The sequence below is a fragment of the Podarcis erhardii genome (assembly GCF_964252035.2).
Source record: "Podarcis erhardii genome assembly, chromosome: 6".
Taxonomy (NCBI): Eukaryota; Metazoa; Chordata; class Lepidosauria; order Squamata; family Lacertidae; genus Podarcis; species Podarcis erhardii.
In genome coordinates, this window is record NC_138510.1 from 78,192,873 (window position 1) to 78,219,524 (window position 26,652).

Consider the following 26,652-nt stretch of genomic DNA (forward strand, 5'->3'; position numbering starts at 1 on the left):
ATACTGTAATACATCAAACATTAAAAGCTTCCCTAAACAGGGCTGCCTTCAGATGTCTTCTAAAAGTCTGGTAGTTGTTGTTCTCTTTGACATCTGGTGGGAGGGCGTTCCACAGGGAGGGTGCCACTACCGAGAAGGCCCTCTGCCTGGTTCCCTGTAACTTGGCTTCTTGCAGTGAGGGAACTGCCAGAAGGCCCTTGGTGCTGGACCTCAGTGTCCGGGTAGAACGATGGGGGTGGAGACGCTCCTTCATATATACTGGACCGAGGCCATTTAGGGCTTTAAAGGTCAGCACCAACACTTTGAATTGTGCTAGGAAACGTACTGGGAGCCAATGTAGGTCTTTCAAGACTGGTGTTATATGGTCTCAGCAGCCGCTCCCAGTCACCAGTCTAGCTGCCGCGTTCTGGATTAGTTGTAGTTTCTGGATCACCTTCAAAGGTAGCCCCACATAGAGCGCATTGCAGTAGTCCAAGCGGGAGATAACCAGAGCATGCACCACTCTGGTGAGGCAGTCCGCAGGCAGATAGGGTCTCAGCCTACGTACCAGATGGAGCTGGTAAACAGCTGCCCTGGACACAGATTCGACCCGGCAGACGTTCAGCTTCCAAAAATAGTTCATAAACCGGGACACTCACTTCTGAGTTTGTGGCATTCGGGAGCCAAAACCTTTGAGAACTAAGCTGTTCGAAAACCAAGGTACGACTTATATGTAAACAGTTGAATGTTGCCTTCTGACCATTTAACACGTTTTCTGAAGACTTCATATGTAAGAGATTGTAAGTATCCCATGTTGCTTGTGATATGTGCACATGATTATGTTTCTTGCTGTGTGTGCTCCAAGGGAAATTGCTGTGATTAGGAACTATGTGCCATATGTATGTATTTATTTAAATTTTGATGTTTTTAAATACATGTGTATGCCACTCAGATGTGCATAGGTGTGCTCTTAATAGCACACAGTGGTCTCCAAGGGGAAACTCACCTCACTCATTATATATATATCTTTAGGCATCAGGCAAAACTTTCCTCTATAACCAGGTCTTTGGCCTTTAATTATCTGTTGCCTTTTAGAAGGGGATGGGGTGTTTTTAATGTATTTCTTTCCCCTCTTGGTTTTAATGTATATATGTAGGGTTTTTATTGTCTGTCTGTTTGGTTTTAAGTCATTTTGGGCTGTTCTGGGCAAAATAAAGTGACTGACAAATTAATAAATAATAACAATAAACAGCACACAAGCGTATACTTACATGCAGAAGAAATCTTCTTTTATTCAAATGGATCCTTGCAAATCTGTATCTGAAGCTGCTTGCTGTCATTTGACAAGAACAAACAAACACAGATTAAAATCCAGATTAAATGGGGACTGCCGTCAGTTCAACTTTAGGGCTCATGGCAACATTTTCTTTAACAGCATTGAAGGTGAAGGGGGACAAAGACTCAGCGTCACTTTCTTGCCAACTTTCAGTCGGTGATCATGGGCCAGTAGACCCCCTCACCCTCGCCTTCTTCATAGGTTGGCAGTGAGGATAAAATGTTTTGTAGTGGAGACAGCAACACAACCATGTATGTTGCCTTGAGCTAGATGGAAGCTTAGGCTAATAACATAAATTGTTGATTGCATTTTTGACATTGAAGGAAGGTTGCTGAAAAGGATCTTTTTTATAAAAAAATCATGCTGTGTAGATGTTGAGTAATTATTGCCTAGTATTCAGGCTTCCATTTTTATTTTTATTTTAACAGGTAATTAAAACGTCAGTGGCTTAGCTGCAGAATAATTTGGACTCCTGTAATATGAGATAATTCATGTCTGATTTCTAAGTGTTTGTTTTTAAGGCCTTAAACTTTACACGTTCTGGCTGTGTTTGACTTGCTTCTGGATTCTCAGCCTGATAGTAATCTGCACTTAGATACGACCCATTGTTTGGAAATTGTGACATTCTGTCCCAAGTTGGCAGACAACAGAGCTTTCTATGGCTTGTGCCTGCGTTGTTAATTTGCTTCTTCCATCTTTCTCTTCTCCTGTCACCTTAAAACAGAACCTAACATGAAATCGCTTGGAAAGTTTGGATTTTGGAGAATTCATTGATTTCCCTCCTCCCTCTATACTTTCCCTTAAAAAAACATTCTAGGTTCAGTTTTTATTTTAATTTTAAAAAAAAAGGATTTCCAGTTCCATTTGATTAAGAAGGTGATGCTGTATAAGCAGTTGCTGCAAATAATACGATCCCTGAAAGAGAACTTCAGTGCTGAACAGAAACTCGCATAACATTGAGAGGATAAATGCGTTTTATCTTCCTGCTGTTTTACAGATAATCATCCCATTGAATTGGCTGCAGGATCCAGCAAACAGATTTTAGAAGGTATGTTATCAACAGAGTGTGCTAAAACAGAGTTGGTGGAAATGAAGCAATAATAGCATAGTGCAAATCTGGAAGAAACAAAACTATATATATAAAAGTTTTATGTTGAAATTCACTAACAATGAGGAAACACATTTCTTTTCTGACTGATCCTGGACTTAGGGGACTCAGCCCCTTGGGGAGTTGGGCAGCAAAAGCCAACCACCCCTATTTTTCTACATCATACTCGAGAATTCACTTAGCTTATGTCCTATTGTGTTCAGAAGGAAACAGGAAGGAGCAGTTGTTGTGAGTTGCATCACTTTGCATTGATGGAATGTGCTTTGATCTGGTGTAGGGAGCTGTTAGCAGAATGCGGAGAAACGAAAGCTTAGTTGATTCTCTCTCCTCCCTCCAGCTCCATCCATCTGCCAACAAAATCAGACAGAAGCGGTTAAAGATAGCAGATGCTTTTAAAAAATGAAGTAAGAATGCAATGCAGATAAGCATTCCAAGTCCTGTTAGAAGTGCTCCATCCTTCATGGGAGATTATGCCCTCGGCTACCAGCAGAGGGATCCCTAGGCTTAGTTTTGGGATAGGTTCTACATATCATTGAAATGGAGTGGCTTGACATTTGTTCAGATTTGTGTAACTTGCCTATATTTATATACGAACTTAAGCAGTGTATTTGGAAAAAGAATTTGTTGCTGGCACACAAAAAGTATTTTCAGCAGTTGAAATGCAGAAGGGATCGTAAACCTTTTTTTGTGTGTGTGTGCAAAACTTCCTTCTGGCAAAGCTTTCTTCGAGTTCAGCTCATTAAAATGTATTAAAACATTTCAGCTAATAAAAATATATCAGTGGTGGGTTTTTAATCGTGCTTGGTGTTTTATTAATTTGGAGAAAAACAATTGCTCCGCAGAAAGTTCAGGCCCTCAAAAGGGTGTTTGATTTTGTGACAACAATTTTCCTTATGCTCTGCATACTATGAAGGGACATGTAACCATTTGGGAAACTGGTATATAGACAACTAGTGAAAATTTATTTTATTGTTATGTATTATTTTATTACAGTTTTTTGTTTTTGTTTTAGGAAAGAACCTATTTTATTATAGGGGTTTTTTTTCCATCGTGTGAGTCACCCAGGTGACTTTTGTTAGAGGGTGACCACAAATAATGTAAATAAATGGCAACTCCTCTTGTAAAAATGTTCCTGATCATATGGAGGAGCTGTTTCCATAGTATGTTTGGCATGGGTACCACTTCTTGGATTGTTTGTGTTGTCTGAGTGATGTGAAAATAGCCTGCACTGCATCTTCTAGAAACTGGGAAAAGCCCCAGTATGGATTCCACTTGTGGCTCACAGCTTCTGACACTACCTTTGCAGGATGGAATTGAGATCTGCTGTAGTAGATTGTTCCTGCAAATGTAATGTGATAATAAGCATCTCCTGTAGTTTTATGAGTATCATAGTAAATATTTACACAGGAACTGTTTGTCTGCTATCCATTGTCAGCTGTGCCACTTATTTGAAGGCCTACTGAAATTTACGTTGAAAAAAATACATTAATATGCTTTCTGATCTTAACGTATGTTTGTTTGTAGGTGTATTTTTACATATTGTGGCTGACACACTTGGAAGTGTTGGTGTCATCATATCTGCGTTACTGATGCAGAACTACGGTTTAATGATAGCTGATCCTATCTGTTCGATGCTGATAGCTATGCTTATAGGAGTAAGGTAAGTAAGTGCTAGGATGGGTGGTCATTTTCTAGGGTTTGGAATTAAAGCAAATAATGCAGCCTTGATTGTTAGTTGCTATAATTGCAGCATCCGTTCTCTTTATCGCTTACTTGTTCCTCTCCCCCTTTCTCGCATCGTGTAGCCATTTATTTCCACACCTAAAACGTTCTCCTGTCGGCAGCCAGTCTTGCTTGCACATGTAATTTCTGCGTATTTCAGGCTTGCAAAATAGCCTTTCTGACCCCCACTGTGAAGCATCTTTCCGTTGTGTGTTGTTTATATAAGCAATGTACTGTACTACTAAATGGACAAGAATGGCCTCAAATTCAATGGAGTCCTGCCGGCTGGCACGCAGTGTAATCTTCACCCAAACTCAGCTGCCAAACTTCTCATAAAAAGCTGCTCAATATCCGTCGTTGTCTTCTGAGGCTTCTTGCTGCCTTTTGTGGTGGAATGTCTCAAGCTTATTTAAAAAGTAGCCCATGCAGCAATGGATTTCTGAAGCGGGGAAGTGTTCCACTGTGTAACATAGCTTTCAGAAACGGTTCTAAATAGAAGCTGACAAGGCATTCAGACTTTTCAGTCACGCAGAACTCTTCATTAAGTTGCACGTTAGGAGCAATTTTTTTGAAAGTTTTCGGAGTGAGAATAGGAGTCTAAACCAGCGGTTGCCAGTGTGATGCCCACGGGCACAGATAAGCCCGCAATAGGGTTTCCAAAGCAACCAAGGGGTTTTCTCCCCCTGCTGGAATTAGGATTGAAAGAAGCATTCTGTTGGACCCAATGGAATAGGTTGCAATTTGTGCTTGATGGTCGCGGCAGTTTCTCCGGTTCACAGACCTGCCCATGATCCAAAATAGGTTGGCAGTCCCAGGTCTAAACTGTTGTCTTCAATGTTCCTGTCTTAAGATGGTAATAGAGGGAGCTTTCAACAACTTCTTTAGACGAGAACTTTGGCCTTTGTGTATAGAGCCCAATATGTGTAGGCCTGAGTCATACAATTTGTACTTCACTTTTGTGGTGTATAGATTGCTGGGTGCTCCCACTAAATCTAAGCTCCTACATGATGCGAGAAGGGGAGCAAGCAATTTTCTTAAATATATATATAGTGGGGCGATTGTCTTAGATGTGTGGTTTCCCTGATTTACCCGTCTTATATCTGCATTTGTGGGCTGAGTCAGCGATGAAGGCTTAGTGTGTTAAATTCACTTTAAGCCTTTTTGGAAGGTTTTGCTTTCTCCCACAAATTTTGTCAGTGTTCCTGTTGGGGAGGCATGGAATCTTCTACCATGCTATCTTCTACCTTTGGAAGACCAGCACTGTGGTGTGTTCTTGAAGAGATTTCAAAAAAGGTGGGACTATTGTATAGTAGAATACTTGAGCTAGTACCCTTTCTTTCAGATTTAAACCGGGCATGGACTTGTTTGAGGTGATGAACAAAATTGTCTTCCATTCTGTCAAATGAAGACTATACTGTTTATGTAGCTTTTGAAGATGAGGCTCAAGAACTGTTTTTAATTTTTTATTCATTGCCGTACCATACAAAAACTGTTGTATGTAGACATTTCTAAGTGGGAAAGGGAATCTTTTGCACATGAAATACATAGTTTTCAGTATGAAAACTACATGTTTGCTAAAAGATGAAAACTGATAACCTGAGATGCACAAAATGTATATTTTCTCTACGTGGGTTCTTTTGCCTTCTTGCCTCTACTTGTATTTAGTTAGGAATAGTCCTTAATACTCCACAAGGGTAACGAAGAAAAGCAAAGTTGCAGCTCAAGCCTATACACCCTTAGCATCTACCGTATTTTTCGCCCCATAGGACGCACTTTTTCCCCTCCAAAAATGAAGGGGAAATGTGTGTGCGTCCTATGGGGCGAATGCAGGCTTTCGCTGAAGCCTGGAGAGCGAGAGGCATCGGTGCGCACTGACCCCTCTCGCTCTCCAGGCTTCAGGAAGCTATCCGCAAGCCTTGCAAGCCTGGCGGGAGTTCCTGCGGGCTCACAAGGCTTGCAGGCAGCAGCCTGCAGCCCCGGCGAGTGTCCACAAGCTTTGCGTGCCCGGCGGGAGGTCCTGCCGAGCGCGTGAGGCTTGGGGCAGCAGCCTGTCTCCCGAAGCACGCGGAGCCCTCCGGAGGGCTCCCCGTGCTTCGGGCGAGTGTCCGCAAGCCTTGCACGCCCAGCGGGAGGTCCTGCTGGGTGCGCGAGGCTTGGGGCGACAGACAGCTGCCCGAAGCACGCGGAGCCCTCCGGAGGGTGCCCCGTGCTTCGGGCAGGTGTGAGCAAGGCTTGGGGCGGCAGCCGCGGCTGGGGGGGAAATATATTTTTTTTATTCATTCCCCCCCCCCAAAACCGCGGTGCGTCCTATGGGCCGGTGCGCCCTATAGGACGAAAAATATGGTAAATCAAGTTTGTGTAATATTTTGTTTCTCTCTGATGTGGAAGTGAGAATTTCTGGGAGATGAGCATGCTGCACAGATGATTTCTTGGTAGCGCAAGAGAGTGCAAGCAGCCAGCTGCTGGGGAAAAGGTGTATGGATAGGAGGTGGAGGAGAAGGGTGAAATTTGGCTGCAGGACAACACCACTTCTGCCTCCTGGAAGCAATTTTTGAATCAGAGGCACCGCTGCAAAATAACCCAGGCCCAATGTTCACCTTAAATTCTTGGCGTTAAATCTGAATCCCGTTGACAGGGTTGGCTTTCATTGATTTATAGTGCTCCCCAGCTCTTTACATTTTGAAACTTGGGGTGTCTAAAGCTGATGGCAGCAAATTTGGACTTATTTCTGTTGGCTTGTGAATCACGTTTCTGTGGCTCTTTTAAAAGATATCAGCACCAGCTATCAATCCTAAGTTCCGGTTTATGATAGTGCAGTGTCATTGCTTTGGCTCCAGGCCAGATTTGTGTCATGCAACACTGGAATGAGGCAACATGGCCTTTTTGCGCAACAAGCGGGCAATATCTGTATTATGGTTGTACGTATGCGGAAGCATGTCAATTAATGTGCTGTTCTTTAAACAATGTCTTCGGTATTCTAAGGCTAATGGCATGTCCCACTCCGATATTAATTACTGTTATAAAATGAAAATAATTCTCAAATTACAGGGGCCTAGAGCACACTTTGTATGGGCTAGAGCCCATTATATCCATGAAAAGTTATCTCCAGTCGGCAGGTATCCAGAGAGAAAAATGTCAAGTCTTGGGCCAAAAGGCCGTGAGATAATAATAGACAGTGACACACCGACAGTTGCAGATACAGTGGTACCTCAGGTTACGAACTTAATTTGTTCTGGAGGTCCGTTCTTAACCTGAAACCGTTCTTAACCTGAGGTACCACTTTAGCTAATGTGGCCTCCCAGTGCTGCCGCGCCATTTCTGTTCTCATCCTGGGGCAAAGTTCTCAACCTGAGGTACTATTTCCGGGTGAGCAGAGTTTGTAACCCAAAGTGTTTGTAACCCGAGGTGCCACTGTACTATGAAAATAGTATCCCCTCCTCCTCTGCTAATTGTAGTACTTTTAGTAGAAAAGAAGTCCACAGATGCAATTAAGTCTGAATAAAATAGAATTGAATTTACTATTAGAAGTTTATTAGAGTTGTAGAGTTGGAAGGGACCCTGGGATCATCTAGTCCAGTGTTTCCCAACCTTGTGCCTCCAGCTGTTTTTGGACTACAATTCCCATCATCCCTTGCCACTGGTCTTGCTAGTCAGGGATGATGGGAGTTGTAGTTCAAAAACAGCTGGAGGCACAAGGTTGGGAAACACTGATCTAGTCCAACTTGCAACTTTGGCATTATCAGCCTCAGCTGCTGCTGCTGCTGCTGCTGCTGCTGCTGCTGCTTCTTCTTCTTCTTCTTCTTCTTCTTCTTCTTCTTCTTCTTCTTCTTCTCGTAGCCGAGTAAGATGGTCTTCCATGAACAGGATCTTAACAATGAGTCCGTCCGTAAGTGACTGTGGAGGCCAATTCTTGATCCGCACGTCTTTCCTTAACCAACTAAGCTACCCAGTTTAGTAAGTCCTAGTCCAGCAATTCTACAGCATAGCTTCCCTTTGAAGTCTAGGTTGGATTATAGTGACTCTCCAGTCAACAGTGGAGTATCGGGGGGGGGGGCGGAAATATTCTCCTACTTGTGTCTGGACGTTGCTGCTTTCTATGTGTGAATGGTGTCCGTTTATTTTCTTTAGTAGAGAGTGATCCATGAGTCCTGTGTAGGGCTTGTCTGGATAGGAGAAGAATATTGCTGGCCAGTAATGGAACATATTGGCACATCCTGCAGAGAATGAGTAGGGGAATGAGCTCTGATGGCATGTCTAATGTTAGGTTTTGTAACAGTATTACCAAACACTATGAACATGCATGTAGTTTGGGGATGTTGGTGGGTGCATTCTACTGCAAAAAAGGAAAAAATACATGTGAAGTGGCTTTCAACTTGTACAGTGGTGCCCCACAAGACGAACGCCTCGCAAGACGGAAAACCCGCTAGACGAAAGGGTTTTCCATTTTGGAGGCGCTTCGCAAAACAAATTTCCCTATGGGCTTGCTTCGCAAGACGAAAATGTCCTGCGAGTTCCTGCGGGGTTTTTTCCCTCCCCCCCCCCCTTTTCCTAAGCCCTAAGCCACTTATCAGCTGATCCGCTAAAAGCCGCTAAACCGCTAATAGCGCTAATCCGCTAAGCTGTCAGTGGGCTTGCTTCACAAGACGAAAAAACCGCTATACGAAGAGCCTCACGGAACGGATTAATTTCGTCTTGCGAGGCACCACTGTACTGTATTTTGATAATGGGGATTGGAGCTGATCAGGTCAGTATTACACTTGCTTCCCAAAAAGAAAAGAAAAAGGGATTAAACAGTGGCAACTCTCCTTTTTGCCAATGTAGCACTTGATTTCCAGTTTACTACAGGTTCAGCTAAGGTAAAGGACCCCTGGATGGTTAAGTCCAGTCGAAATTTGACTATGGGGTGTGGTGCTCAACTCGCTTTTCAGGCCAAGGGAGCCGGCATTTGTCCACAGACATGTGGCCAGCATGACTAAACCGCTTCTGGCACAACAGGACACGGTAATGGAAACCAGAGCGCATGGAAACGCCATTTAGCTTCCTGCTGCAGTGGCACCTATTTATCTACTTGCACTGGTGTGCTTTCGAACTTCTAGGTTGGCAGAAGCCGGGACAGAGCAACAGGAGCTCACCCCATCGTGTGGTTTCGAACCGCCGACCTTCCGATCGGCAAGCCCAAGAGGCCCAGTGGTTTAGACCACAGCGCCCACCTGCTGTCTACTAAAGTCAAATTAGTGTAAATGTCTCACTGTAGAATCACAGAATCATAGAATTGTAGAGTTGGAAGGGACCACGAGGGTCCCCTGCAATGCAGGAATCTTTTGTCCAGTGTGGGGCTTGAACATGCATCCCCATTTGTGCATACTGGAGTTGATTGGTTGGTGTAAAATAAGTCAGGGAAATGTGCAGAGCTGAATGAAGCTCACTCAAAAGAGAGAGCCAGTGTGGTGTAGTGGTTAAGAGCAGTAGTCTCGTAATCTGGGGAACCGGGTTCGCGTCTCCGCTCCTCCACCTGCAGCTGCTGGGTGACCTTGGGCTAGTCACACTTTTTTGAAGTCTCTCAGTCCCACTCACCTCACAGAGTGTTTGTTGTGGGGGAGGAAGGGAAAGGAGAGTGTTAGCCGCTTTGAGACTCCTGAAGGGGAGTGAAAGGCGGGATATCAAATCCAAACTCTTGTTCTTCTTCAAAAGGGGAAACTGAGGGTTTCTTCATAAGCATGCTTACAAAGAAAACTGTGGTTGTCTCAAACAAGGTCCCTGATCTATTGCCCCAATATTTTAAAAACTAAAGAAAAACGCTGCATGTTATTGTTTGTAAAAGTTTAATGGAAAATGGTTGAATTTAAGGATGGCTGTCAAAGACCTTTCGTTAACATCCTACCTAAAAGTTTACAAGTTACAGAAACTATTTTTGTCCTTTAGCTTGTCCCTAGAAAACCACCAAACTTGTTATCAGATTGCAATTTAATCTTTTCCAAGAACCGCAGTGATTTATGCAGGCATGTAGTTCCTTCCAAACAAAAATAGATATGCTTCCAAGCACACAACAAAGATGTCAGAATGTTGGCTCTGCTCTAGAATCTTCTATGTACATAGGATTCGCTGTGTGACACAGAATAACATTAATCAAGAGTTCTCAAGAAAGCCACTGTCTAAGCCACAATGGTGATGCGGAAACACCAAAGGCTAAGCATTACAGTGGTGCCTCGCAAGACGAAATTAATTCGTTCCGCAAGTCTCTTCGTCTTGCGAGTTTTTCGTCTTGCGATGCACGGTTTTCCATAGGAATGCATTGAAAATCAATTAATGCGTTCCTATGGAAACCGCCTTCCCCCGACCTCTTCTGGCGGCATTTTAAAATCGCCCGGGACAGCGGAGGACTTCTCCGCTGTCCGGGCGATTTAAAAGCCCCTGGGAAGGCAAGCAGGGGGGACGAAGCCTGGGCGCTCCTTGCGGAGAGTTGCCAGCGCGCCCAGGCTTCGCGGCCCCGCCGCCCGGCTTCGGGACATCGTTCCGATGCCAGGCGGCGGGGGGAGGCTTTCTCGCCCCGCCGCCCGGCATCGGGACGATGCCCCGAAGCCGGGCGGCGGGGGGAGGCGTTCCTGCCCCGAAGCCGGGCGGCGGGGGGAGGCTTTCCCGCCCCGAAGCCGGGCGGCGGGGGGAGGCGTTCCCGCCCCGCCGCTCGGCTTCGGGACATCGTTCCGATGCCGGGCGGCGGGGGGAGGCGTTCCCGCCTCGCCGCCCGGCATCGGGGCATCGTTCCGATGCCGGGCGGCGGGGGGAGACTTTCCCGCCTCGCCGCCCGGCATCGGGGCATCGTTCCGATGCCGGGCGGCGGGGGGAGACTTTCCCGCCTCGCCGCCCGGCATCGGGGCATCGTTCCGATGCCGGGCGGCGGGGGGAGACTTTCCCGCCTCGCCGCCCGGCATCGGGGCATCCTTCCGAAGCCCGGAGGCGGGAGGAGGTGTCCCCGCCCCGCCGCCAGGCTTCGGAGGAGGTCCGAGGACAGCGGGGAAGACGAGCTGCGCTTCCCCGCTGTCCCGGAGATTTCCCTATGGGCTGTCGTCTTGCGAAGCAAGCCCATAGGGAAATTCGTCTTGCGAAGCGCCTCCAAAACGGAAAACCCTTTCGTCTAGCGGGTTTTCCGTCTTGCGAGGCGTTCGTCTTGCGGGGCACCACTGTATACCGAGCTGGAAGAATGAATGTGCTGCATATTTAGTGGGCCAAGAAATAAAGCCTTTGAATGATGTACCTTAATGGTGGTGCACATTATTAATCGACAAAAGTGGCTGTATTTCAAGTGTAATTTCCATGGTACATTTTTGGACAAGGTAGATAGACTCTGAAATGGTTTAGATACAAATGTAAATGTTTCCAGCCCTTGATAGCTAGCTCAGTAGTCGAAACACTGCGCTACTCTGAAGTTGCAAAAGAAAATTAAATCTTGTGCCTTATCCCACGTCCCCCAAAATAGATAGATCACTCAAGTATTTCCAACTTGATTTTCAGATGCTACTGAATTTTGAGACTTTGATAGCTGTTTGTTCCTTCTTCCAGGTTGCCCTTTCTTTCTCCCTCTTTCACATTTTCTTTCTATCGCTCCCTTCCTGTTGACCAGCCGGAAGTTCCCTAAGAAATCTGGGTAGAAATCTTACCCAGGACAGTTTTAAATACAGTGGTACCTCGGGTTAAGTACCGTATTTTTCGCTCTATAAGACGCACCGGATCACAAGACGCACCTAGTTTTTGGAGGAGGAAAACAAGAAAAAAAATATTCTGAGTCTCAGAAGCCAGAACAGCAAGAGGGATCACTGCGCAGTGAAAGCAGCAATCCCTCTTGCTGTTCTGGCTTCTGTGATAGCTGCGCAGCCTGCATTCGCTCCATAAGACGCACACACATTTCCCCTTACTTTTTAGGAGGGAAAAAGTGAGCAAAAAATACGGTACTTAATTCGTTCCGGAGGTCCGTACTTGACCTGAAACTGTTCTTAACCTGAAGCACCACTTTAGCTAATGGGGCCTCCTGCTTCTGCTGTGCCACTGGAGCACGATTTTTGTTCTCATCCTGAAGCAAAGTTCTTAACCTGAAGCACTATTTCTGGGTTAGCGGAGTCTGTAACCTGAAGCGTGTGTAACCAGAAGCGTATGTAACCTGAGGTACCACTGTACTTCCCATTATACTCCCCCCAACACCCACCATGAAGATTTTAGCTTGGTTTGCATGCAGGACTTTACCCTTGTGTGCTCACCTTTCCACCATACCATAGTTTTCTGTTGCATCTGATTTGGCAAATTACAGCCTGGGCTTGCTTTCTGATTCAGAATCTCGGGCTACAGTTTTCCAGCCATGTTTCTTAGGCTTTTATTTGACTATTGCTCTTTATCCGCCTGGCTTTTTGTCTACATTCTTCCCGGTGTTTATTTAATACATATACCAAACATTTTAATTTCAAACCACACAGCCTCTGATGGGAATTTATTACTCAATAGCTGTGTGAATGTTTGCAGTAGGATGGACTGACATCAGTTTCTCCTCCTGCGGCGACACTTCGCCACAGACCTTTGGAAAAAGGCTTATGAGGTCATCTAGCAAAAAACTTCTTTTGAGTTTTCCTAAATTGCTTGAATTGATGATTCCACAGTTTTCATTGAGAATCTCGTAACCTTCTTGCTAAAAGGAATAGTTCCTCTGGTTCCTCTCCTCCCATTGTTCCTTTTGAATATTTCCTTTTAAGGACTGTTGTGTTGCAGTTGTTCCGAAGTGGGCTTAAAACTAAAATTAAACAGCTCAGTGTGCAATGTGTTGTGGGTTGGGAAGCCTGAGTCTGAGGATGTCCTGAGCCCACCATGAGATTTAGGGATGTCTAGTAGACTCCAATGTGGACTGTATTTCAGCCTGGAAAGTGATGGTAGGAATGTTTTTCCTCCATAGCATTAATTGGCTGCTTTAAGGTGTGGATATAACATACTTTGGGACTGGCTTCAAGAAGTTGGAGCTGTTGGCCTGGAAGTTTGGATCATTGGCATTTTCCTCTGCTACACTGCCAGTGAGCAGCGGTTTGTGGAAGACCCAAAGGGCCTGGGAAAGGTGCCATTGGGATTCAACTTTGAGTCAAGAGCTTTCTGGCCACTCCTCAAACTTAATGCGCTCAAATGAAGTTCAAATGTTCCCTTTTTGTTCCAGACAGGGTGGAGGGTATTCCTGTCTCAGAAAGGTGTGTGTGTGTGTGTGTGTGTGTGTGTGTGTGTGTGTGTGTGTATATATATATATATATGGAAGAAGCAGCATATTGCAGGCTTTTTCATCTCTGCCTTAAGTTTTTATTTGTTCCACACTCATTATTTCACCATGAATACAGTTATTGGTTCTTATGTAATGATCTCGGTGTATTTGCTGGAAAGATGGAGAGAGAGAGAAAACGCAGGGTAGCACTTAAATATGGACTGTGCCATTGAAGGTTGGAGGGTATTCAAAATGGCTGATAATTGTGATATCTTTATTTCTCATAGGTATGCTGTGCAGTATGTGTAAAAACACACACAGACACACACATGTTCCCGTTTACAATGTAGTTGATGTCTGAAGATTCATAATATGCCCCCAGTCAGCTAGTAACATCTTCATTTTGGAGCAGGGGTGCTGACTGGGGCCCCAGATTATGGGTGCCCCTTAGGTCCTCCAGGGCCCCCTAGAGATGGCGCCTATGCTTTGGAGCCAAAGAAATCCTAAGCAGGGGAACTTGTGCTTGTTGGCTATCCTGGTACCTTCACCATGGGACCTTTCTGCGTCTACCAGTTCCATGATATTGTCGCTTTTGCAGTTAGCGGAAGAAGCCTCTAATTGCTTCCAAATGCTTTCAGCTTGAGCTCTGCTGAAATCCTTGGGTTGTCTCATTTCAAGAAGTGCACAGCTGGCTGTTTTCGACAAGTCATTTCATTATGGCTGAACCAGTCCCTAGTAATTTTGTTTTATGGTCGGTCTCCTCGCCTCCCGCCCGCCCTTATTATCTTGGATCATAAGGAAAACATTCCCCAAGCCAGACGCAAGGACAAGAATGTCTCTTGCATTTCTTCTACATTTTTATGGCTATTGTAATTACCGTTGTAATGGATCTTGGGTTTGCAGAATCAACAATGTATGTGCGTGTGTTTTAAATCATCATTTCTTCCATATAGATTTCAGGAAGATTCTGCAGATCCTGTATCTGGGGTATTTCTTACCCCCTAGTTATTCTCTAGAAACTCCCAGAGCCACAGGCTGTTGTCTGATAGACTTGGCATTGATTTCCCCCCTCCCCCGCAAGGAAATAATGTTGGTCTGCTAAATAGTAGCTTATTTATTAGAAGTGTAAAGATACGTTATTTTCCTGAACTCTGGCTTTTTACGGGAAGTAGCGAGAGAGTCACAGAAACATGAGCTTGCACTGGTTGCCTTCCTTCCCTCTTGACAAACCATCTCTGGATGCAAGTGTATTTTTAAGCTCTGCAGGTTCAAACCTTTAAATGCACAATGCATGTCATTACTTGGATTCCTGCCTTGCCAACACTCCATCCACCCCCTTTGAAGCAGTATTGTCCGAAGAACTTGGGAGATCTCCCTGGCTGCCCCAGGCTTCCTGTTTGATTCTGGGCAAGCTGAAGCCTTTCTGTAACCGCTTACGTTCCGTCCCTCGGCCTCTGGCATTATTTACGTAGCGTCTTAAGCACTCTGCAGCTAGTCTTTCTCTCCCCCTGGGGCTTATATATCCAATCCCCGGCAACAATGGGGCATTCTTTTCTTTTGCACAGTTCTTGATAAAACTGTGTGTGACCTGTGACATGTTTCTTTCACAAGGGCCCGTTTGATTGCGTGCATTGTGCCCGTGGCTTGGCTTCTGAACCGATTCCCATGGTTACGATGACCATGAAAACATGTCATTGTGGCGGGTGTCATACTGTTTTGGCCAGAGATTGAAATGAGCTCGATCCGAACTGCGTACTCGGGTTGCAGGATAATGAGTGTGTTGCCCAGTCTTTGTGGGAATCCTTCCAATGGCTGTCTTGCAGACACACACACACACACACACACACACACACACACACACACACACACAGCAAATGGTTTCACTTCCTGCAGCTCACTACTAGTTGGTCTCTGTCAGTAAGGATTACAATGCGGTGGAAGCCCTAAAAACTGCTATGGGTAGTGTTGTTGTTGAATTGAATTGAATTTTATTATTTTGGTCACAGACCAGTTCCAGCCCCCCCATACAATATCAAGGAAGTCATAAAACACGATAGGGATACATTTGGCTGTTGAATTTATTCAACCTATTCTTAAACCAGCTGCCTATATGAATATTGTACTGCAAGTAGAAGACTACTAGTAATCTTGTTGGAATATGCAACAACAGTTATAATTGTAGATTTATATATTTGTGCCCCATTATATTCTGTGGGCTAAGAGTGGCTTAGCCATTTTCATCAAAATTACCCCTGTCCCCCAAAGGATTCCTAATGCAAGACATGTGTATTTAGAGAATAAAGCTTTCGAGCAAATCAAAAGTCCTGGCTTTCACTCATTCATTTTTTTTTTGTCTGGAAAAAGAATTCTGTTGGTTGACAGCCCTGGTTTCAACTTGTCTTTATGTGTGTGTGTGTATATATATAAATAAAACCTCTTGCCCCGTTATATTCCCTTACAACACTGCTTGAAAAGGCAGGTAAAAACCCACCCCCCCCACCAAAATCTCTTTTTGGACTTGAGGGTTGGGAGGTACTTATTTCTTATGCGTCACATAAGAATAGTTTTGCATGCTTTGTTAAAAGAAAAAAAGTGTAGGTTTTAAGATGACTTCTGTAAACCTTTCTAGTGTCGTTCCACTTCTGAGAGAGTCCATTGGAATTTTGATGCAGCGAACTCCACCGTCCCTGGAAAGCAGTCTGCCTCAATGCTATCAAAGAGTAAGTTGAAATATTTCCATAAGTTTAAAACATGCTCCTGGATAATGGAATCGCAGAAGCCGGACGTCTGAAGGACACTTGTCCTCCAGCAAATCCTGTACACGTCTTCTTCCTGAATGATCAAAAGCGTAATATGATGAAACAAATCTAATTACCTGATAGAACAAATTTCTGATTTTGTACAGTTTCTGTACTGCATTGGGCTGATACTAGCTGATATTTGATGCTCTTGATGCTCATAATTTAAGACTGAACAGTGAAGGTGCATGCTTGACATCCTACAAGCATAGCGTCTAACATTTTCCTTGAGTCACTGGGTGCTTCATGATGGAAACTGCTCTTTGTACCTTCCCCACATGTTTAAAAAAGCCTGTAACATACTCTGGGGTGGAGAGGGGCAGAGAATGCAATGTTCTGCATTGTAGCTGTATACTTCTTGGATATCACTCTGTGTAAAATATAATAGTTCCAAGAAGGTATTGGAACACAGCATCATAGGCCTATATAGTCTCTTTTAGAAATATTTTTATTTGCCTCTTTGAACATCTGATGACCTTCTGCACACTTAAATCAGAAGAAGAAAGCTTGCCTGTGTAATTAATTCACATGTTCTCTGGTTTCAAGCTGGAAGCAGTGAGGTCCTTTGTTTAATTCAAGGGATTATGTGTATTAGCCAAAACAGTCCTGATAAAATCAAGCATATTATTTGAAACACAATGTATTGCAAGCGTACATTCAATATGAAGGTCATACTGAATTGGGCGAACAGTAATGTTTCTAACGGCACAAAGGACCATTCGTCCTCCGTGGATTGAAATCCAGTTTATGGGAAGGAAGTTGAAGAATTGGCTCTCTTCCCAGAGGAACCTAGGTTTGGGATTGCTTTATTAGTCTTCAAGGTAAAAAAGAGAAATGGCTTGAATTTGGCCTTCTTATTATAGGATGCCATACAGTCTGATGCCAATGCTATAAATAAAAGTAATAAATGTGGTGTACTGGGTAGAATGTCGGACTAGGACCACAGTTCTAGGGATAGGTAGAGGTAAAGGGACCCCTGACCATTAGGTCCAGTCGTGGCCGACTCTGGGGTTGTGGCGCTCATCTCGCTTTATTGGCTGAGGGAGCCGGCGTACAGCTTCCGGGTCATGTGGCCAGCATGACTAAGCTGCTTCTGGCGAACCAGAGCAGCGCACGGAAACGCCGTTTACCTTCCCACTGGAGCGGTACCTATTTATCTACTTGCACTGGCATGCTTTCGAGCTGCTAGGTTGGCAAGAGCAGGGATCGAGGAACGGGAGCTCACCCCGTCACAGGGATTTGAACCGCCGACCTTCTGATCGGCAAGTCCTAGGCTCTGTGGTTTAACTCACACCATGGTTCAAATCCCCCCTGACCATGAAGCTCATTGGGTGACTGTGGGGCTGTTACTTCCTCTCAGCCTAACCTACCTCCCAGGGTTGTTGTGGGTATGAAATGAAAAGTGGGAGAGCCATGTGTATCACCTGGCACTTCTTGGTAGAAAAAGGTGGGCTATAAATGCAGTTGGACAACCATGGTTCAGTTGGTTAGTGCTGATAGTGCCAAAGTTGCAGATTCCATCCCCATATGGGACAACTGCATATTCCTGCATTGACGGGGGGGGGGGGGGGACAGGACTAGAGGACCTTCAAGGTCTCTTCCAACTCTACAATTCTATGAGTCTATAAGTACATTGGTTGCATCTCAGTTTAAACAAAAGAAATATGCACACATTGTTCATTCATGGGGCTCTTTTGTATACCGCTAAATTTCTCTTGTTTTCCTTTTTAAAAATTGATTTCTAAATGCTTCTTATGTATTTTAGGTTCAGCAGTTGCAAGGAGTTTACAGTTTACACGACCCTCATTTCTGGACCCTTTGTACTGATGTTTACATAGGGACTTTGAAACTGTTTGTAGCTCCAGATGCTGACGCAAAGTGGATTCTAAGCCAGACTCACAACATTTTTACTCAGGTATGCTTGATGTGTGTCGTGTAAATGTAGGAACAGCGCTGTTCCTTTCAGCCGGGGTAATGCTGTTTTTCTGGAAAGGAAGAGAAAAGAATAACAGGACAAGGTGATTACGTTTTGTGTTCTGTTGCGGTCAGTCTAAGATTGGTCCTTTTCAATATGTGATTGCTATGAATGCTGTTTCACGTTTGTTTTTTGCTCTGATAATTCTAGTGTGCATATGTATAATGTATGTATGAATAACTAGGCTAGCCTACATTTTTTTAAATGTCAGAAGGAACAGGAACTGGCCTGCTGGCTAGATCCTTAGCTCTGCAGGTCACTGGCAGTCTAAAGGGGTAAGGGCCAAACAAGCACAATGTGTGTGTGTGTGTGTGTGTGTGTGTGTGTGTGTGTGTAAAATTTATTTATGATTTTCAAATTTATACATTTCAATATTTTTACAATCATTTGAACATTTCAAAACTTGACTTCCTTCCCCCTCTTTCTGCAGTTCTGTAATTTTTTAAAAAAATCTTTTTTGCATATTCCAAAGTAACATAATCATTTATTTATCTAATTTAAATGTATACTCTTATAAAGATTATTACAATAATCCTGCCAATGTTCTTATCTGTTAACATTTTGTTTGTAAATATTCAATCAACAATTTCCATTCTTTTATAAAAAGTTTGTTATCTTGATTTCTTACTTTTCCCAGAGATTTTCACACAATTTGATCTGAACTACCCAGCTAGCTATTTGATATTCCGTTTAAATTTCCTAAACAAAGGAATTTGTGCAGGGTGTATTTTGCATTAATTTCTGGTGGGCTTCTCTAAACGTGCCACGCGTCACATGCTTTTGCTAGCCAATTTCACAACCATAGCCAGTGTGGCATAGTGGTTAGAGCACTGGACTGGGACCTGGGAAAATGGAGTTCAAAACCCCATTCAGCCATGAAGCTCACTGGTAGACCTTGGGCCAGTCACGTCCTCGCAGTCTAAACTACTTTCCTGGGCTTTTGTGAAGATAAATGAGGAAGAGAATGATATCTGTTAATGTTTGGTAGGTTTTGACATGGGTCACACAATCCCCTAGAATTTGTATTCCAGTGTGTTTCTTTTCTTCCATCTTCACAGGCTGGAGTGAGGCAGCTCTATGTACAGATTGACTTTGCCGCTATGTAGCAAATATCTCGACCGTCTCGTTGGACCAAAGCTTTCTAGTACTGTCATGATTTAAAAGACACTGTACTTCCTTTGGAACAGAGACCCGCTCCCGTCTTCTCTACGGTTGTCCAAAACTGAACAGACTCTGCTGCCTTGTGGGCTAGATAAAGAGAGAAAAACCGAAAAACTGCGTGGCCCTGGACTACTTGGGATTGACTTTCACGAGCTCCAAACCTTTGTGGATTTACTGGCCAAGTTTGTCCCTGCAGCAAACTTAATGATAATGTGGTATTGCAATCATTGGTTTTGCTTTTTGTGAAGCTGCTGGAAGTTATTGCTTATTCCCAGAAAGCCAGTGTTAACTACAGGGAGGGTGGGTAGAAAATAAATTTTTATTTTTTTCTTAAAATGTCACAGTGGTTGACATTCTACAACGTGTAAGACTGTTTGTACTTTGCAAACTTAACGAACCAAACCATATTGGGTTTTCAGAGTGCCTTTTCCGTCAAAGTATCTGCCAGCACAGATATTGAACATCGGGGATTTTTATTGATTTTTATGGCTACTACTTGTACCCAATAGGACTCTTGCTTGTGATTGGTGTGATTTATGTGTAATTGCATAATGGTAGATATTAGACTCTCTCTCTCTGTTACATTTTTAAACTTCCAAGGAAGTGATTCTTCAATTTTACAATACAAAGATAAAATGATTACGCAGAGTTTGTTTACAAAACGTTTGACCACCAGGACGTAAATCTAGGCTGATAGCACCTTCGTATTCTTAACGGTAGTTAGAAAATAACGAAGCACTCAAAACAAAGGATGCATTGCCTCTTTGGTTGACTGATGCTGGAGGCTTTGACTGGCAGATTTATTTTAACTGCAGAATGAAGGTTTGTATATGATAGTCAACAGATGATCTGAACTTTTGCTTCACAGTCCATGCTCAGAATTAATTCACAAGCTCTTCAGCCAGAAAACCACTAGTTCAACTAGTATATGCAATAAAGCCCATGCATTATGTATACATTATCACGGAATATAATTTGGTTTGTTGAATCTGATTGCATATTTTGAAAGGTTTTTTTTGCATTAGATTTGAAAATGAGCCATAGGTTCTTCAGCACTTAATACCTTAAGAAGGAGAGTCTTCTGAGTGAACTATGTGGTTCAGCTAAATATTGCTTCACAGCCATCATTTTTCATTTTCTGTCTTAACTAGGTTTCTTTTTAAACTTCACCTTGGGCAATATATTTCTTGGGTTTATCCTGCAATGCTAGTGTAATGTATAAAGGCTTGCTAGGCAACTGTCAGAGCGCTTCATGACGGAATAACAAAGATCTCACAAACGCATCTCTCGTTTCCAACGTTGAAGCTGAAGTTGGTTGGAATTGGAATGTATGGTAGTAAGCAAGTCCCTTTTTACTAATCAACAAAGATGATCGCACATATGTTCAAATGAATGAAAATCACCTGATTCCGTCCCCCTCAAAAGGCCATTTGCTTGAACAGTTGTGTGTCAAGATAAGTTTGCTTAGAAAAACAAAAGTCGCTGCTAACCAATGGTTAGATACCCGCCCCCCCCCCCACAGTTGGTTTAGCTTTAGCTGGAGGGAGATTTATTCATGGCTTTTAATGAAGTTCGGCATCAGAAATGCCTAAAACAGAATTGTATTGGTACATTAGTTTCTATTTAAAAAGACTGTAACGTGGAACTTCTGGTTTTTATGGGAATAATCTCCTTTTAAAATGTATCTCTTAACTCGGCGTGTGTTCCATTACTTGCCAATTTTATTTTTACTTTGCTTGCTATTCATTTAGAAATGCAAGTATCCAACACAGTCTCTAATTCAAGGTCTGAATCTGAGTTGTGGCCCAATACACTTCTTCAGTAATATCCATTCCTTTCCACAAGACACATCAGGGCTGCTTCACACATGAAGATTCCCATATAATGTGAGAAGTGCACTGTGAGAAACCTACCCCGTGGGTGCATACGCTGTAGAAAATGCACGTGCCCTTTTCCCACATGCTATAGCAAATTCCAATTTTTTCCCTTTCAGAGATACGGTGTACCTCTGTAGATTAATGTGAAGTGCCATTGGCTCTGAACCCATTTCAGTAAAATGGCTTGTAATTAAAGGTAAGGAAGAACCCCCATTTCCCCCCGTGCGTATTGTCCATATTTCAGAACTTTGCTTGTGTCTTATGTTGAGCACACACTAAATCATTGGTTGTGGCTGAACCTGAGAGCCTAGAAATTGCTTAACCTTTGAGTTGGTATTAATTTGCTTCAGGCCTTTCCCCATGGAAGTAGTCCTCGTTGTTCTAACTTCTCTCACCCAAATGACAAATACTTAGCCTTGTTAAATCATCCTTTGCCAAACACTTGGCTTTGAAATTTGCTTTTATCTAACTTTGGCAGCAGAGGTTAAATTAATGCACAGCTTTTACACAACTGCCACAACTTTTCTCACAACTAGTGAGATTCTAGTGCAATAGGGGTGCTTACTCAATAAACAAATGTCCATGTTTCTCTCTAACGATAATGTAAGGTCTTCAGTTTAGGGGAGGAGGTTTATATTAGTGGGAGCTTGTTGTCAACCAAGCCCTTAAGTTGTATGAAGTGAAGAAAAAGTGTCCTTTATACTTTTAGGCTTAGATGTTGGCACACTACACAGTCATAGGATTGGTCTAATTTTTGAGTTATGTGTTGTACAACATTAAACCACTGCATAGGTCAGATGTTGGTACAGATGGTAGCCCAGCTGCCTGGGTGGTCTTCTTACTCCTGAAGCTTTTACAGCATAAAGGTCACTTCTAAAAAGGAAAGCTTCCAACTACATTAAAATACTGGCAGTCCTGATTAGTAAATGAAATATTGTGTGGTCTAGGGCTTTAGAATAGTGCAAAGGGTTAAAAACCGAAGAATGGATGCTAACTGCATTTGACCAGGTGAATGATACTGGAATAGATGTGAGGAAATGGAGATTGGAAGTTGGTTATGCCAGTGCAAATAAAAGGAGCATTTTTGAGGGGGAGGGGAAATGCAGCACAATTTCATTCAAATATGGCAGTTCAGCTCAAGTTCTTAAACTTGGCTAACCTGGTTCCATTTTCTACATTGCTGTCGCATTGATTCTTGCTGCCGAAAGTATTTTTTTGTATTCCTGCAACATTTTGTGTGTGTGTGTGTGTGTGTGTGTGTGCCCTTTCTAAGTGCGGTTTCCTACCCTGACCTGATCTTCAGTCTTCTGATAATTGCTTTATACCCTCCAAGAATTGTGGCTCATTGACTGATTCAATGCTGCCACCAAGCTTCGTGGAAATGCACAGGCCCACACCAAGCGTTTGGTTGGAACTGAAAATGCCACTGTGGATATGGACTATTTTATTTATTTTCACCGTCCCATTACCTGAACAGTTCTAATTTTGGCCTGGGATCACTTTTCTGTGGCAAGTGTTTAACAGAAGCAGTGCTCACATAAGTTCACGTCCCAGAGGTATACCATAAAAGAACTGATGGGCATAGCGATCTTATTGCCAAAATTGTAACACTTAGATCTGATAGAATGGGAAAACAGTGCTGAAACCCCATTTCTTAACTTGCACATCAAGTGGGGTTCTTGTGTCAGTCAGCCTGTTGTATTTCTCAACGCATGATGTACCGGTGCAATTGAAGGACTTCACTGTTTCAGTAAATTCAAAGAGGTGACTGCAGATAATTGACGACTGTGTATACTGTAATTGGTCTGGGAATGCTAAAGCGAGTAGCCAGTCTGACTTGCCGTAAGTGCAATACTGGACATTCTAATGCATATTTTTTCTACTTGAATACAGTCTCTGGAATATTTAAACAGCTAATATGTTTGAGACAATATTTGGGATCAATTTTCCTATCAATAAACTTTTTCCTTTTGCAAATGTTTTTCAAATGTTGTGTGTTTTGTTCCGTGTGTATGTGTGTGTGTGTGTGCAATTTGCACATTCCTGGCTGCCCTCAAGCAAACCATCTCCTGGACAAATGTAATGTGAGAACCAGAAGTTGGGAGTCAAATCTTGTGACGTCTGAAGCTCTCACTTGTGGAGGGAGAGGCAATCCCTTACCCTTTAAACCTGTTCTGGAGACTTGGGAAGCCCTTCAGAACAGTGTGGAAGGTTGCCTGAGTGTCTGTAGAGAGGATTAATGAAAATAGTTTTAGCTCCCCCCCCCCACCCCTTCAATGACAAGAGAAATCTCTGCTGCAATGGAAGAATGAAGGCCAATGGAAGATTTGCAGAAGAGGAACACTGGATCCAAGCTTAGTCTATCTCAGCTGTGGCGAGGTCAAAATCTAAACCACCATGGAATCAGTAGAATGCACTGCTATGGTCAAAAGAATTGCTACATTATTTGGTGCAGTAATACCATGTCTCTTCCCCCTCCCCTCTGGCTATCACATCCTGTAATCCAAGGCTTGTTGTGTAAGCAGAAGTCTGTTCACATATGGATAGCATTGGATGCAAGCCATTGTTAATGTGTTACATATGTAAGCCGATAAAACGCACAATGCGTTTCATTTCTCAAAGCTTCAGCATCGTTCAGTTCCAAGGCTACTGAGGGTTTTAGCGCCTAAGTAAAAAATTGGTGCTTTGATCAGAATGACCATTAAAATGTATAGAGAGCACACGTTTTGTGAGAGAAGCCATAGCACAGACGGGCCTGGATTTTTCAGTAGAAGACTGACTCTGTATCTAGAACAACCAACACTATTTATACTGATGTGCAGAAACAGTTCTGTAATATACAAAAGCATATTTTACATGTCTCATTCTGAACTGGCTTTTTATTGGTAGGTAACTTTTTTTAAAAAATGCATTTCATACCAAATTTAGGCAGCCTGCCAAACGACCAGACTTGATTATTGCTCCGCAGGTTGTATTCCTTGGTAAATAGTTTGGTGTCTTCATAGGGACTGGCAACAGGACTTTCCGGCAGTCTACTTGGGCAGCCAGGGTGGGCTTCCCCCTCTTGCAAAATGGATGGCTAACTAGTGACACCAGATTCAGCTCAAAGCACGTGCGTAAACAAGTATTTATTCAGCCATGTGCTCAAAAATGGATTTGTCAACGGCAAAGAGCTTGAGCATGTCTAGTTCCAACGGGTGCAAAGTTCCAGTGATGATCAAAGAGTGTAGAGGATCGCCTAATGCCACCGTAGTCATTTCCTGTAGAGTACCGGAAGCAATCTTTTGATCCACTGCGCCCACTCTTGCTAAGCCTACGCAGATGGTGTTTTCTGCAATTTCTGCTAAACAAAGGGGGGGGGGGAGTTAAAGAGAACAAAGAATATTACGGAAGCATAGTGAAAGAGGTTGGTGCGCTTGGCACACTTCTACAGGAAGTGATGCTTTCTCTCTAAAAAAAGTTACACGCTGCTTAAAAAAAAAGACACTGTCCTCTGAAGACTAATATAGACTTCTCTAAAAAAACCAACCCACACGTGTACATTGCTCAAGTTCTTCGCAATAGGATGTGGCAAACGTGAGGAGTGTCGAGCCCAGGAAGCAAGTTCTCATTCTCAAGGTATTGAATTTCAGGTATAAACCAGTGGGGTAAGTAGTCATTCATAAAGAGTCATCAAGTGAAGGCCACCTAGCTGAAAAGACTGATTCTGCCCTCCTGGCCTAGTAACTGCTTTGATTTATCAGCAAAAGGACCAGAGCAGGTTGGGAAACCTGAGGTCCTCTGGGCGTTTTAATAGAAATCCCATCTGCCCCAACTAGCAATGGCCAATGTTTAGGGATGATGGCTCTGGAGTCCAAGACCATTTGGAGAACCATGGAGAATATGCAAGAGAAGTTTAGACAGGGCTGCAGTGTGGGGAAGATGCTAGTATGAGGGCCGTGGGCCGAGGGCCTTCTGGCAGTTCCCTCATTGCGAGAAGCAAAGCTACAGGGAGCCAGGCAGAGGGCCTTCTTGGTAGTGGTGCCCGCCCTGTGGAACGCCCTCCCATCAGATGTCAAAGAGATAAACAACTACCTGACATTCAGAAGACATCTTAAGGCAGCCCTGTCCAGTTTTTAATGTGTGACATTTTAGTGTATTTTTGGTCTTTGTGGAAGCCGCCCAGAGTGGCTGGGGAAACCCAGCCAGATGGACGGGGTACAAATAAATTATTATTATTATTATTATTATTATTATTATTATTATTATTATTATTATTATTATGTGACTGAGCTCAGCATTTTTGTGCCCTTTGGCACTCGTCACTGTGTCTTGTGTGCCAGAAGTGGTTTAGTCATGCTGGCCACAGGACCTGGAAAGCTGTCTGTGGGCAAACACCAGCTTCCTCAGCCTGGAAGTGGAGACGAGTGCCGCACCTCATAGTTGAATTCGACTGGACTTAACTGTCCAGGGGTCCTTTACCATTTTTTACCTTGCTAAGTAAGTATCGTAGTTTTCCGTATATAAGACAATTTTTTAAATTATAAAATGATGTTTAAAATTGGGGGCCATCTTATACACGGATAGTGCGGGGGGGGGGGGGCGCGGGCGATTGGTTGCAGCCGCGAGCAGGAGCTTGTCAGCGGTGATTCGGTGGGTGATTGGTGGCAGCGGCAAGGTCTGCTGTCGATTGGCTGCTGCTGTGACAATTGGGTGGGTGATTGGCAGCTGCTGGCGGCGAGCGGGCAGACGGTTGTTGGCTTTGGTGACGCGTGCGATTGGCAGGGTTGGTCAGGTGGGTGAGCGATTTTTGGCAACCCCCTCCCCCCCAAAAAAGCTCAACAACTCTGGGCAATCTCCCCCCATTTTCTTAATCGGGAGTCCCCCAAAATAGGGGTCGTCTTATACATGGAAAAATACGGTAAACTGTGATTAATATGAAGGTATTGCTGGTATCAAAACTTCCCACAAGGAAGGGTAAGTGGCATGTGTTACGTCGGAAGACGAAAGCACCCATCCCGACGTAAGCTGCCTGCAATGTACCTGCAGGTTTTGTTAAATTCTGCTGCATCCCTGCATGGAGCCTGACTGGATCAGAGGTGGATTTAGGGATGCTTGACCAGATCACCCGCACTGGGTGCTGAGCCAAGAGGGCGCCGCAAACATGACTTGGAACGGAAGGCAAGAGGTGTCTGTTAGTGCGCCAAATTTTGGCGTCACATAGGATGCTGCTGAAATGTGAAAGCCCAAAGTCCACCACTGATTGGATTGCTCTGAGTTGTGTGTGTCATAGTTTTTAGACTTGCCTCCTTCCAAACAGGGCTTGTTTAGAGAGGCCACTCCATTGAGAATCTAAAAGACTAATTCCACTGATAACGGCTACCAGTAATTCTTTCATATCCTTTCTGGGCTCTTAATTGTGCCTCCCGTTTCGTTTCAGAAAGGCCGTGCATGTGAGCTAGCCGGACTTTGCAGAGCATTTTGTCATTGCTTC

The 26,652-nt window shown here is 43.8% G+C and overlaps 2 protein-coding genes across 6 annotated transcripts in view; one reads left to right on the forward strand and one right to left on the reverse strand.

The window, feature by feature from the left end:
* Positions 1–23,156, forward strand: part of SLC30A7 (solute carrier family 30 member 7) — a 35,822-nt gene extending 12,666 nt beyond the window's left edge. The window contains exons 7-11 of the mRNA XM_081866080.1: positions 2,313–2,363; positions 3,948–4,083; positions 15,998–16,088; positions 17,932–18,081; positions 19,200–23,156. Of these exons, the coding sequence (XP_081722206.1) occupies positions 2,313–2,363; positions 3,948–4,083; positions 15,998–16,088; positions 17,932–18,081; positions 19,200–19,247 (476 nt within the window). The 3' untranslated portion in view covers positions 19,248–23,156. The remainder of the gene's footprint in view (positions 1–2,312; positions 2,364–3,947; positions 4,084–15,997; positions 16,089–17,931; positions 18,082–19,199) is intronic.
* An 884-nt stretch (positions 23,157–24,040) lies between these two features.
* The window catches only part of DPH5 (diphthamide biosynthesis 5), a 31,079-nt gene continuing 28,467 nt past the window's right edge, over positions 24,041–26,652 (reverse strand). For all 5 annotated transcript variants that reach the window (XM_081866066.1, XM_081866065.1, XM_081866064.1 and 2 more), the window contains exon 9: positions 24,041–24,519. In XM_081866066.1, coding sequence (XP_081722192.1) covers positions 24,308–24,519 — 212 coding nt within the window. In that variant the 3' untranslated portion in view covers positions 24,041–24,307. The remainder of the gene's footprint in view (positions 24,520–26,652) is intronic.